This window comes from Perca fluviatilis, chromosome 16, assembly GCF_010015445.1.
Source record: "Perca fluviatilis chromosome 16, GENO_Pfluv_1.0, whole genome shotgun sequence".
Lineage (NCBI taxonomy): Eukaryota > Metazoa > Chordata > Actinopteri > Perciformes > Percidae > Perca > Perca fluviatilis.
This window is the reverse complement of record NC_053127.1, coordinates 31,529,656-31,543,316: the sequence shown is the minus strand read 5'-3', so window position 1 is coordinate 31,543,316 and position 13,661 is coordinate 31,529,656. Positions and strand designations below refer to the sequence as shown.

Sequence of the window (13,661 nt, the reverse complement as noted above, 5' to 3'; positions counted from 1 at the left end):
TGTGTGTGTGTGTGTGTGTGTGTGTGTGTGTGTGTGTGTGTGTGTGTGTGTGAGAGAGACACCGTTTTGCCACTAGAGGGCAATCTTTCTACAAATGTTTTCTCTCCTGGTAGCTGACCAATCTAAATGAGGACCTGAGCCAGGGACAGATGGAGAGTGTGCAGTGATCAAGGTTTCTGCTCCTTAAAGGTCTCATGACATGGTGCTCTTTGGATGCTTTTATATAGACCTTAGTGGTCCCCTAATACTGTATCTGAAGTCTCTTTTATATAGACCTTAGTGGTCCCCTAATACTGTATCTGAAGTCTCTTTTATATAGACCTTAGTGGTCCCCTAATACTGTATCTGAAGTCTCTTTTATATAGACCTTAGTGGTCCCCTAATACTGTATCTGAAGTCTCTTTTATATAGACCTTAGTGGTCCCCTAATACTGTATCTGAAGTCTCTTTTATATAGACCTTAGTGGTCCCCTAATACTGTATCTGAAGTCTCTTTTATATAGACCTTATGGTCCCCTAATACTGTAACTGAAGTCTATTTGCCATAATTCAGCTTTGGTGCAGAATTACAGCCACTAGAGCCAGTCCCACAATGTGCTTTCCTTAGGATGTGCCATTTCTGTGTCTTTAGCTATTGAGGAGGAGAGAGGGGGGGCAAGGTGGACGGGGGTGTGGCCTTGACCAACTGCCACTTTGCTCGTTTGAAAGCCATGATGTCTCTCTCAAATTCTCTGGGCGGGCAAAGCAGAGAAAGGGGAGGTAACCTTGCTCCTTATGACCTCATAAGGAGGAGATTCCAGATCGGCCCATCTGAGCTTTCATTTTCTCAAAGGCAGAGCAGGATACCCAGGGCTCGGTTTACACCTATCGCCATTTCTAGCCACTGGGGGACCATAGGCAGGCTGGGGGAACTCATATTAATGTTAAAAAAAAAAACTCATGAAGTGAAATTTTCATGCCATGGGACCTTTAATGCATTTAGATGATTAAGATGATCTTTTATATATCAAGTGAAGAGTCTCCTACATGTTTAGGCGATGGTGCTGATGATGATATATTATTGCATTTACTTTAGAGCATCCACCCAGAAAGTGAATGCAGCAACAGCTAGGGGGTGGGGGGACTTGGCTCTGATGTAGACAGACCGGTGTTTAGGACCAGGAGACAGACTGCAACAGCAGGAAACGGACACAAAGAAAGAGCGGAACGACAGCGTCAGCGTAGCAACATAACCGGACAGTTTATACCGGCGCACTCACGTAGCCTCCATGACAGGTAGCTAACTAACAGTTGACAGCATCCAAGGTAAACAGATTTTTCTTTCTGTTAATGTTCGTTATAACACCCAGTTGTAGTGACTGCGAGTTTTCTGGTCATGGACGGCCGTCTTTAAGGTTCAACCGCCACGACAGAGTGCTCTCTGAAGCAGGTCATTGGAATGCGAAACTAACCTTATTGTCAACGTTAAAGCATATATTTTTCAGAAACTAAAAGAAAATACATTTTGAAACGCTTTTCATAGTTATTTTTGCTGAAATTAGTGTACCCATTTAACGAAAGAGGTGTACAGCAATCCAATATTCTAGTAAGTGTAGCTAGCTAACGTTAATGGTATTTGAAAAATGGTACAATGGGGGATAAAAAACAAAAACCTAGCAGCCGAACAACTGTAACGCTAGCTAGCTAAGTCTTTTGAACGTCATTACTTAATACATCATTATATGACTTTTTTTACTTGGTGGAGGCTGAAGAGAGCATTTGGAAATTATGAACTGAATTAAAACTACACACTTAAAATGTGTAGGTAATTGAAGTGAGCATTAATTGTGCAAACAGTCCATTTATTTGTATTAGTGCAGGTCAAGAAAGTAGGCAGGCCTAGCTACATACAGAGCACATGGTGTGTATTTCAACGTCAATGAAGAGCAAGACAAAGACAGCATGCACTAACAACAGCAAACTCATTCAGTGTCTGTGTAGTTGAAATGTAGATGGCATAACAAAAGAGAGGTGTGTGTGTGTGTGTGTGTGTGTGTGTGTGTGTGTGTGTGTGTGTGTGTGTGTGTGTGTGTGTGTCAGCAACTCTGCAGGCAGGTCCCAAGCAATTGGGGTCTGGTGGGCTGGAGGATTATTTTTAAAATGTTTACTGCCAGTCCAGTTTTTCTCCTCCTTACCTTGTTTGTTTGCATGTGTGTTTCTCCCTACCTACCATTTCCTTGGTAACAATAGTATGTAGAAAATTATTAGACCTGATTTTTGGCCACCCTCAGACTCTTAGGAAGGTGCAAGTCCAAAACTGCTGAACTTGTGCCTTGTGAACATTTTTTTTTTTTTTTTTTACAGACCCTGTATAAATGTTAACATGCAGCTAGAGAAATAGGTTTACCGATTTGGTGTGGAGGAACTTGAGTGGCCTGCACAGGAGCCCTGACCTCCTAAACCACATCCAACTCAGTCAGCTCAGTGTTTCTTTCCAACAGTTGAGAAGTAGCCGACAGTGATGACGGACAACTAACGGACAGTCTGCCATTGATCTCTTTTGTAGTTGATGTTGGCCTCTCTGTCCACGATGATGTCCCATGGCTTTAAGAGCAGTAAGCAGGACTACACCTTTGGACCATGGACAGTTACTGCTGCCAGAAACCACATCATGAAATCCAAAGACATTGAACGGTGAGATGTTCCTCTAACAGTAGGTAGCAGATATGTGTAACTGTTTTCTGCCTTTTACTTGTTAACCTCTGTTGGGCCCTCCGGTGGGTTCAGCTTTTACTCACTTTAGGCATCCCAGGTATGTTCAACACAGCAGATCATTCTTTTTTAATTCCATTCTAAGTGTGTATAAAATGATTAGCCAAAAAAAGGTAACACAAAAACGTGACACTGTGTCTCTGAGTACTGCATGGGCCCAGTTTTGCAACCTGTACCCTCCTAAACCTGCAGACCTCAGTACTGGTCTTGTGGGTTGATGTTTAGTGTTGTTGACACAACAGGCCCAAGGTTTGATTCAGGGAAAGGTTATAGCTCTTCCGCAGTGTGCATACATTTTTTATAAATGGAACAAAGTTAAGTAAACAGAACACACAGTTGACAAAAGCAACTATGAATAAAAGCAAAATATATACAAGGTATCTTAAAAAGTAAGAAAACATACAATTGCACACAAACCAAAAGCACCACTAAAGCACAAAGAGCTCTGGGCCGCTGCGTGTGACCATGCCGCCATCTTTAATGAAGGCTGCTGGACAAACGCTTCAACAGGCACAAGTTGATAGACTTCAGCTACCAACACTGGAACAGACCCGTTCCCCACAGTTATCTCTCAATCAAATGGGACTTCAAAAAACATAGCCTGCATACAAACTAAAGACAACGACATACAGCCCTAAAAGCCAGAATGCAGCATTCAATTAAAGTTCAACGGTAAGCTTATTACAATCAATCAATCAAATCAATTTTAGAAAAACATGTAACACACATAATTGATATAAAATAGTCAACTGCAATGACCAGGGCAAAGTTTTATACACACACACACACACACACACACACACACACACACACACACACACACACACACACACACACACACACACACTAAAAAATTACAAAGGTCAAGACATTGGGTTTACATTAGATTGCATTTAAAGTGGATTTCACGTTTCATAGCAACACAAATTCACGATAAAAACACATACACCTAAATAATCAATAAAATAGGAAAAAATAAAAATAAGATGGGGGCGTTGGCTGAGATCGAATTAGGCTTGATAATAATATTAATTATTGGGCACTAGTCAGTTCAAATTGAATAAAATGCAGGAAATGAGACCAGACCTGGGAGAATTTACCCCTACGATTATTCAGTCTTGGAATAAGATCTTCAATTGAGGCTGTGTCTGTCATTAACTTCAGCCAGTCTATAAAACTAGGCCTTACTTGGCTTTTCCTCCTGAGGCCATTTGGTCTTGGCTTTTTGTTTGAATATTTAATTCTCTGTCAGCATCATTAAAGCTTTAGTGCGTAACTATTCTATCTTAATGAACGTCCGTTACATTCAAGCCGTTGCCAAATGAGTCGATACAAAGCTAATTAAGACTATCAGCTCCACACAACTCTCTCTGGACTTCTCAGTATGGCTGTGTTTACAATATGGTGTCGTCTGGCGACATCCACGCGCAGAAATATAGATATTGATAATTACCTCTTCAGAAGAGTCCATGTTTTTTTTTTTTAATGCTCTGTGTCAGCGCTGCGTGGAGGAAGGCGGGGGGGCGGTGCACGGTCACCGAAGGCTTGTATCATGTGGATGCACCGACAGTGTTGTTTTCATTACTTAGAATTTCTCATGGGGGAGACAGAAACTACGCGCTATAGCTTTAAAGGTTGAAAGGTGTTAGCCAGCTGTTTGCCGTTTGCCTTTTCCAGGTTAGCGGAGGAGATGAACATGCCCTCCCTTCCAGAGATGATGTTTGGTGACAACATCCTGCGCATCCAACACACAGAAGGCTACGGCATCGAATTCAACGCCATCGACGCCCTTAAGAGAGTCAACAACATGGAGGACGCTGTCAAGGTGGCCTGTGCTCAGGAATGGCAGGAGAGCAGGCAAGACTAACCACCCAGCTGGGGGATCCTTTTTGTTAACTTTTGATATGTCGCAGCTGTCATGGGTTTCAGAGCAGGAAAAAATGTTGAGAATTTAAAATGTGTCAACCGGCCACCACATGACATCACAGATATTCATGTCAGAGCAACTACTGGAGTTCTTTGTTGGAAAACGATGTGAAAGGTCTATAAAGCCGTTGATTCCCAGACACAAAGCGTGTCCCCTGCGTAGTTAACATGAATCTCTGTGATCTCCTTCCAGAGCTGACTCTGAACATTCCAAGGAGGTGGTGAGACCTTACGACTGGACATACACTACAGACTACAAAGGCACTCTTATAGGAGAAAGTATGCAGCTGCAGGTGGGTCATAGCCATTCATTCAACCTTCATTTAAATACTCATAAATGATTGCGGGGCAGCCTTCTTTTATAAAGACATCGTGTGAAATTACAAAGTGACACCATCATAAAAAAAAAAATAGAAAGACACTAAAACTTTCTGAATTAGAAAAATGATTTTATAAATAAATTAGGGTAATAGGGATGCAAAGAGTACAATTATGCAGAGCAGTTACAAGTAGAAGTTTACAGGTTTAGATTTCAAAATTTTCCAAGAGGCACAATTGAGTTCATTTTAAAGCTACATTGTGTAAGAATTTCTCCCATCTAGCGGCGAAATTGTATGACAACCAACTGAATATTACTTTCTAGCCCCCTCCCATTCCAAGCGTATTTTAACTCCTACGGTGGCCGTATTATTCAGAGAAGTACGACTTTGTCCGTGAGGGTTCCTTCCAGTGTAATAATAGTTTGACGTTATTTTGGTACAATTTCATTGCTAACATCAGCTATCACGTTCCCAAACGAATGCAAGCTAATGTTAGTAAAGTATCAGCGCGATCCTCCATCTTCAACAGGCTTTCAGATCTGCCGGCAGATCGAGTAATCTCCCCCTGGCATTCGTCACGGTGCCAATAGGTGTAAGAGGGCGAAAGGCGGAGGTATGTCCCTCTTTGGCTAATGTGTTTTAAAGATGGAGGCGCTACATGACTGCCGCCACTCGAGCGACTCGTATGTATTCTGAATGTCAGATTCTACACTTAGGAGAATACTTTGATTAGTTGGTGGAAGTAACTACATATGAATGAGCACATATTTGTGAAAGAACAAAGGCGTCTTTGCTAAGAATCAACTCTAAAAAATTACACAATGGAGCTTTAAGAAAGTTTTGTAATTTGCACCAAGTCAACATTTACCGTGCTACATTTTGGTTTTTAAGCAGAGATTAAAACCAAAAGCTATCTCTGGGCACACGAGTGTTTTTAGCTCCAGTAGAAGAACTAATCTCAGTTTTAAACTAACAGGGCCAAACCAAAATATCTCATCAACATTCTGGTATACCGGGCATAAACAGGAGGCAGTGTGTGTACTCCGCCCGCTGCTGGTAGTTGCCATGGTAACGTCAGTAGCTTAGTCTCAGAGAACGAAACGTCAAATCAGGCGGCGAAACGTTGGCGTCCGTGTCGGTGTTGCCAGAGGTCTCCGTTAGCGGCCGTCGCGACTGCAACACAACCCTGCAGATTCCAAACCAAAAGAGCGTCGGAAGTGTTCTCAAATGTCTCTGGTTTAGGGGCTCGGAAACACCAGAGCAGGGGGAATGAGAGGTGTAACCGTAGCAAAAGATATTCGTTTTTAAACCAAAATGTAGCGATGTAAATGTAGCCTGAAGTTAAAAGCATTTTTTCCAAGTTCAGAGCGAGCTCGTGGAACGTGACGCAAAAGCCAGTCAGCAGAGCGAGTCTGCTAATGTCCCTCTGAGTGACAGAGAAGTTCTGTAAGGGAGTGTGGTAGTTTTCCAACAAGATCCTTCCAGATCTTCAGTAATGGAACGGAACACAGCATATTCACCACCTTTTTTGTTATTTTTGTTATGTGTGTGTGATTTATGTGAGTGTTTTGATTTCCACCTGGGGTTGATGTGAAGGTGGTGAAGACGGCGGAGCGTATCGACATGGAGAAGCTCAAGGCTCGGGAACAGATCATGTTCTTCGACGAGGTGCTGCTGTTCGAGGACGAGCTGCACGACCACGGCGTCTCGATGATCAGCGCCAAAATTGTGAGTGCTGCGTTGATGTTCAACTCATTTTTAAACTACTGCCATCTAGGCGTCGTTTCTGACCAAGAACAGATCCAAATTCTCTTTAGTACCACAAGCCATAAAAGCCTTAAATCAGTCAAAATAAGCTAGATGTCCAGCTGGCCTGGTCATACCCAAGGGTGTATAGTGTATTGTAGTGTGTGATGTATGTTCTTCATGTTATGTCTGCCGGTGTCTGATGTAGGGACTATTTCTTTGTATCATATGTCTGATGAAGTGCCTTGTGACTGTGCCGCAAACTCAACTGCCCCACGGGGACAATAAAGTTATCTACTACTACTATTGATCAAAATGACGACCAGATTTAGTAACATTGGTTTCCCACGGTTTGTGAAAGCGGGGGGGTTTAGGCGTCCTTCCTCAAGAAAATGTGACATTTTTCAATAAAAAAAAAAAAAAAAAGCAGCAATTTCCCCATAGATTTTGTGTTTTTCTTTGGGGTGATTTTGCATCTCTGTGGTTATTTGGCATCTCTTTGTAGTCAGTTTGTGTCACTTTGTGGTAGTTTCGAGTCTTTTTAATTTTGGACAGTTATCACCATATCTGTCTCTGAAACTAGAGCAAATAATAATAAATAAATAAATAACTCTCAAAAGGCTTCAAGACAAAACTTGCTAAAGAAGTCCAACTCCAATCGTTAGATCTGAGAAAAGTCTTTTAAGTTACATTCATTTGGCTTAGGTGCTGCACCCAAACCTTCTAATGGTCAGGAAAACCCTGATTTAAGAGGAAGACTAAGCTTTGAATTAATTTTTCGGCCACAGTCTGTGTAATCGGTGCGTAATTCTCTCTTCAGCTCATGTTTTTTAACCCTTAATTCATTCAGGGACGTTTCAGGGAGAGCCCAGCTCTCGCAGTTCAACACATTCACCGCTAAAAGCTGCCCATAGAGACAGAGCGCATGGCCTCGTACTCCGACAGCCACGCCCACCACAGGGGAAAACAATCGGCTCCACAAAATGTAACAAATTGCTTCAAAGGCCAACAAAATGCCCGTAGCTAGCTAAAAACATGCAATTTGTTAGCTTTTTTTTTTGTTGCATTTCTGTAATATACAGTTTCTTGATGCATGCGAACAGTTTGAACGAATAAGTTGAGTGTAACATGTTGCTGTGTGTCCTGTTGCTGATGCAGAGGGTGATGCCCACCAGTTTCTTCTTGTTGCTGCGTTTCTTCCTACGAGTGGACGGAGTGCTGATCAGAATAAATGACACACGACTGTATCACGAGGCAAGTTGGTTTCCTCCAGCCGGGACCAAGTACAGCGCATGGTGCAATTTAAATGTGGGCGAAGTTATCCACACTGACTAACGGTAAAGGCTCTAACAAGTAATGGGTGCGGTTGCTGTTTTTGATTCCAGGCTGGGAAGAACTTCATGCTACGAGAGTTCAGCACGAGAGAAAGCCAGATAGCAGAACTGAAGGTGAGCTGTGACCCGTCTTACACTCACTAGGGCTGGGACGGTGTGCTTTTGTCCCGATTGGATTCTTCTCGCGCTACATGGGCGCCGATTGGATTTGGATTTCCGTTTATTGCGATTCTAGAAGTATTGCGGTTGGAAAGTATTGAGTATTGCAGTTTTCTTTTTCTTCTTCAACAAAAACAAAAGTTGAATAATACACTTCTAGAGACAGTATGCTACGAGACATTTCTAAAAACTGATAGTTTTCTAAGAAGAAGGCAGATCAAATGTCAGTCAGTCTGACATTTATTTACTTTGTAAAGAAGAACATAACATGGATTCTCTGTCTGTTTTGCTGGAAACAGATATGATGTAGTCGCTGTCAGTGGTACCGTATGAACAGAACATATTTAGGTGAATCATTGGTTAAAAAAATAACCAATAACCAAAATAACCCCCCCCCCCTACCCGTACTGCTCAGGTGATGAAGTGTATTGTAAGCCTGGCGGCCCACCAAGCCTAAGTTGCCCCCCAACAGGCCTTAGCCACTGGGAATACTTTTTTTTTTTTTTAGGGCTGTCAAACGATTAATCGCAGAATTTCTATTTCTATAGTTCTATAATCGCATGTTTTATCACATGATTAAAATTATTTTTAAAAAAAACAGTTTTTAAGTACATATTAACAATGGAAAGCAATTCTTACCAGTGTATATTGATTGGGAATCAAATGAATGCAGGCTTTATGAACTTGATTTTAAGATTTGCATTTGTTTATTATTTATTTATTTACTGTAAACAAAAGAAAAATGTGTGAATCTAGTCACACAATTGAATCTAGAGTCAATATTAGTGTTGGGTATTGTTGGGATTGGATACCGGTGCTAAAGCGGTACTTTTAAAACGGTACCGGTGCCTGAACTGATACTTTTTAAGAAAGTAAAAAAAAAAAAAGAAGGGTACTAAACAAGAGTTGGCGACATTAAAGAACGGCTTGTTTATTGCTAAGGCCATATGTTCAAAATTAAATTATTTAATAATAACGTAATAACTATAACAATAACTTATTTCACTAGTAAATAGCTGTTGAACAACAAAAACAACCACCAGATGGGAAAAGGGCATTTAACAATAACTTTAAATGTGTTACGAGTACGTACGGCAAAGGGTCAAAATAGTCGCCTGTTAGGCACGATGAAAAGCAGAGTGAAGTGAAAATAAATTAATAAATGGCGGCATGCGACTAAAAGTGTTTTTAGCTCCTGTAGAAGAACTAATCTCCGTTTATCTCCTCATATCTCATCAACATTCTGGTATACTGGGCATAAACAGGAGGCAGCAGGTTTACTCCCCCCTGCTGGCAGAACTTTGCCACGGTAACCATAGGAGCTTAGTCTCAGAGAAGGAGACGTCCTGGCCGATAAGGCCGGCTGAACACTGGCTGCGTGGCGTGAGCGTGGTGTGAGCGTGTCAGCTGCGTGGCGTGTCCGTTTTTATTTCGGCTCCCATGGTAACAGGTTAGAGCTTGCACACTGCCTGCGTGACACACACGTCTTAAGACCGGGACACACAGGGCCGATAATCGTCCATCGGACAGTCTGGCGAGGTCAGTGACTCGAGTCTGTTCGGTGTGTCCCGTGCCGTCTGGGGGGCTGTCGGCGTTCATTTTGGCCGACCTGACATGTTCAGTCGGAGACGGGGCAGTCGGGACTCACACGGAAATGGCGAGCGGAATGAGCGTGACTAGAGTCGCTCAAAATCTGACGAAAATCTTTTAAACTGACCTTTGTTGAGCTGAAATGAAGATTCAGCAACTGCACGGCCTATTTCTCTCTTAAAATGTTCTCAGAAGCTTCAATGAACTATTTTAATACAATATGAGATCGTATTCTGAACGAGCCGCCATGACAGTCTGGCTTTGAATTTCTGGAGAAAACAAACCCATGTGATGTGTTAATAATACAGAGTAGCGCCGCCTGCTGCTATGGAGACCTATTACGTTTCTCAAGTCGGTGTCGCCTCAGTGTGTTCCGTGGCAGTTTTTTGGACCTCGGGGACCTGACTGATCATTCCGACTGGCTTTTCTGTCGACGGTCGGCCGCCTGGTGTGTCTCGGCTATCAGGCGCGGCTCGAGCTGCACCTAAAAAGCGTGCATGCTAGAAATAGGACCGACGCCTATTTTTCACGTGTTTCCAGGCAAAATAGAATAGGAAAAGATGTTTATGTTATTTTGACACAAATACATTTAATAAATGACATTTTGATGTTTGAAAGTCTCTAGGTTTTGACATAAATGCAGATATAAATGTAATTTAAAGTAGTAATAATAATAAATAATTACCGATTTTCAAATATTGCACCTGTCAATACAGAACGAAATATTCTGGAGCCTATTTTGCCGTCAATACTGCCGACGTTGTCTTTGCTGTAATCAGATCAGAATATATTTATGTTTAACACGGTATTTAATTTTATCAATGGGAAACATCCATGTGACCAGACAAGGCTAGCAGCAGCAGCGCCGCGTCAGACACGTTTCTGGTGTGCAAAGACATAAAAAACGCCACGCAGCTGACACACAACAGAAACGCCACGCTCGCGCCACGCAGGCAGTGTGCAGCCGGCCTAAGACCCAGTCGGGCGGCGAAACGTTGGCGTCAGTGTCAGTGTCCGTGTTGCCAAAGGTCTCCGTCTCCGTTTTTTTTTCTCCAAAACATAGCAATGTAAATGTAGCCTTAAACCTGTCCCTCTCTCCTTCAGAATGTTCCTGCTGCACTGTACACAGAACCCAATGACATCGCCCAGCACCTAACGCTGAAGCTGACAGAGTGTGAGAGGCTGGAGCTCCCTGGGATGCAGCCTGGGAGCGCTGTCAATGACGTCCTTCCGTGACCAGTATACTAAGAGGTCCACAGTGATGTGTTGCATGATGAAAAAAACGGGAATAGTAGTCCAGAAGCACATCCTTAATCTTACAGTATCATAACAACCATTGATCTTCCCTGAAGTATCTGTACAGGAATAGTTTTTATATGTGACCACTATGATGGTGTGTTCTTAAAACTCAAACGCAACCTGACTTTAGACAGTTTGTAATATCATAGAAACTTTAACCCCCCCCGGTTAAATACTTCGGTCAAGCTTCTGGCTCTGTTCATATTTGAACTGATTTTGTTTTATGAGACATTTTTTTTCACTCTCAAAATTGATCGCCCTTTTGACATAAAAGACTTATTAGTAGGTAGGGTAGCTGCTTCCACGCTTGTAATATTAGTATGTCGCTAATGTGTTTGTAAAAAAAAACAAAAAAAAAACGCAACCGCTACACAAAACGGCACTGTATTTTCTGAAGTCATCAAGAATTTCTGTAAATATGTCTACTGTATTTTCTACGGTGACTTACGGACGGTGAAAAAGCTTGTTTTTCCATTTGTGAATATATCTTCGATATGGCCAAATAAATTCTGTTTGTGCAAATGTAGCTAACTGCCACCTGCTTGGGTTGAATTCTTTGTTTCGTTTTTTGTCAAAAAAAGGGTCTGTGATAATCGTTGAAAGGTCCCATGGCATGAAAATGTCACTTTATGAGATTTTTTAACATTAATATGAGTTCCCCAAGCCTGCCTATGGTCCCCCAGTGGCTAGAAATGGCGATAGGTGTAAACCGAGCCCTGGGTATCCTGCTCTGCCTTTGAGAAAATGAAAGCTCAGATGGGCCGATCTGGAATCTTCTCCTTATGAGGTCATAAGGGGCAAGGTTACCTCCCCTTTCTCTGCTTTGCCCGCCCATGAGGAAATAGAGCTACAACCGTGGCTGAAAGCTGGTCCCCACCTTCCACCTTGCCCCCCCTCTCTCCTCCTCAATAGCATTTAAAGCTACAGACACAGAAATGGCACATCCTAAGGAAAGCTCATTGTGGGACTGGCTCTAGTGGCTGTAATTCTGCCCCAAGGCTGAATTTCGGGAAAGAGACTTCAGATACAGTATTAGGGGACCACTAAGGTCTATATAAAAGAGACTTCAGATACAGTATTAGGGGACCACTAAGGCCTATATAAAAGAGACTTCAGATACAGTATTAGGGGACCACTAAGGTCTATATAAAAGAGACTTCAGATACAGTAATAGGGGACCACTAAGGTCTATATAAAAGAGACTTCAGATACAGTATTAGGGGACCACTAAGGTCTATATAAAAGAGACTTCAGATACAGTATTAGGGGACCACTAAGGTCTATATAAAAGAGACTTCAGATACAGTATTAGGGGACCACTAAGGTCTATATAAAAGAGACTTCAGATACAGTATTAGGGGACCACTAAGGTCTATATAAAAGAGACTTCAGATACAGTATTAGAGGACCACTAAGGTCTGTATAAAAGAGACTTCAGATACAGTATTAGGGGACCACTAAGGTCTATATAAAAGAGACTTCAGATACAGTATTAGGGGACCACTAAGGTCTATATAAAAGAGACTTCAGATACAGTATTAGAGGACCACTAAGGTCTATATAAAAGAGACTTCAGATACAGTATTAGAGGACCACTAAGGTCTGTATAAAAGAGACTTCAGATACAGTATTAGGGGACCACTAAGGCCTATATAAAAGAGACTTCAGATACAGTATTAGGGGACCACTAAGGTCTATATAAAAGAGACTTCAGATACAGTATTAGGGGACCACTAAGGTCTATATAAAAGAGACTTCAGATACAGTATTAGGGGACCACTAAGGCCTATATAAAAGAGACTTCAGATACAGTATTAGGGGACCAGTGGTAATATAATTTATATTCTATAAAAGCATCCAAAAAGCAGCATGTCATAGGACCTTTAAATTAATCCAACACTCACCACAAATCAAATTTCATCACCGATTAAATTCAAATCAACCTGTGACCTTCGTTTAGTTTCACGACATCAGCAGTGACCATGGAGCACATTTGAAGTTTTGACGTTACAGTAGGAAATGGGACTCAAACGATAGGGAAGTATCCTTTGAGTGAAAACCATTGCTAATTACTAAATATAACTAAAATACGGAATTATTACTAATCGAACAAGATGATTCCCCTGAGAGTGTGTATAATCGCAAAGAAATAGAAGAAAAATTTTAAAGGCACACTGAGCCACACTGTTGCACTGGGTGACATGTTCCATCATTACCATGAATACGCACACAGTATTTTATTTTTTGACTCAATCCCACACACACACTGTCCCGCTTCCCAAAATAGTGCCAGCAATGCTATGCTGCTAGCTAGTAACCAATGACTGGAGCTGAGAGCCACAAAACAGAGAACAATGCCAACCCTATTGCTGCTAGATATTTCAAATTCGAACATTTGAATGAATGAAGAGTGAAAACGGAAACTTAAAAGTTTTTGGTATTTTCCTTGTCTGTTTGGGACTTCCTGGTGTCCCTCTAAAACACGTGTCAAACTCAAGGCCCGTGGGCCGAACCCGGCCCCTCGCAAATTTTCATC

General features: G+C 41.9%; 1 protein-coding gene across 3 annotated transcripts; it reads left to right on the top strand.

Annotated features, from left to right (window-relative positions):
• Positions 1-1,145: 1,145 nt before the first annotated feature.
• On the top strand, positions 1,146-11,660 carry tiprl (TIP41, TOR signaling pathway regulator-like (S. cerevisiae)). Of its 3 annotated transcripts, none has more exons than XM_039778451.1 (8): positions 1,146-1,275; positions 2,546-2,673; positions 4,429-4,608; positions 4,871-4,970; positions 6,594-6,725; positions 7,902-7,997; positions 8,129-8,191; positions 10,931-11,660. In XM_039778451.1, the coding sequence occupies exons 2-8, from the start codon at positions 2,549-2,551 to the stop codon at positions 11,060-11,062; spliced, it is 828 nt and encodes a 275-aa protein (XP_039634385.1). In that variant the 5' UTR covers positions 1,146-1,275; positions 2,546-2,548; the 3' UTR covers positions 11,063-11,660. The 3 variants fall into 3 exon arrangements, with proteins under 3 accessions (XP_039634385.1, XP_039634383.1, XP_039634384.1); XM_039778449.1 differs by having other exon boundaries at positions 1,153-1,305; XM_039778450.1 differs by lacking the exon at positions 1,146-1,275 and adding an exon at positions 1,295-1,429.
• The last annotated feature ends 2,001 nt before the right edge of the window (positions 11,661-13,661 follow it).

Excerpts from the sequence above, each read along its gene's own strand:
- tiprl (XM_039778451.1), top strand. The coding sequence starts at position 2,549 with ATGTTGGCCTCTCTGTCCACGATGATGTCCCATGGCTTTAAGAGCAGT. Across the intron at positions 4,609-4,870 it reads CAGGAATGGCAGGAGAGCAG|AGCTGACTCTGAACATTCCA; the intron begins GCAAGACTAACC and ends ATCTCCTTCCAG. Across the intron at positions 7,998-8,128 it reads ACACACGACTGTATCACGAG|GCTGGGAAGAACTTCATGCT; the intron begins GCAAGTTGGTTT and ends TTTTGATTCCAG.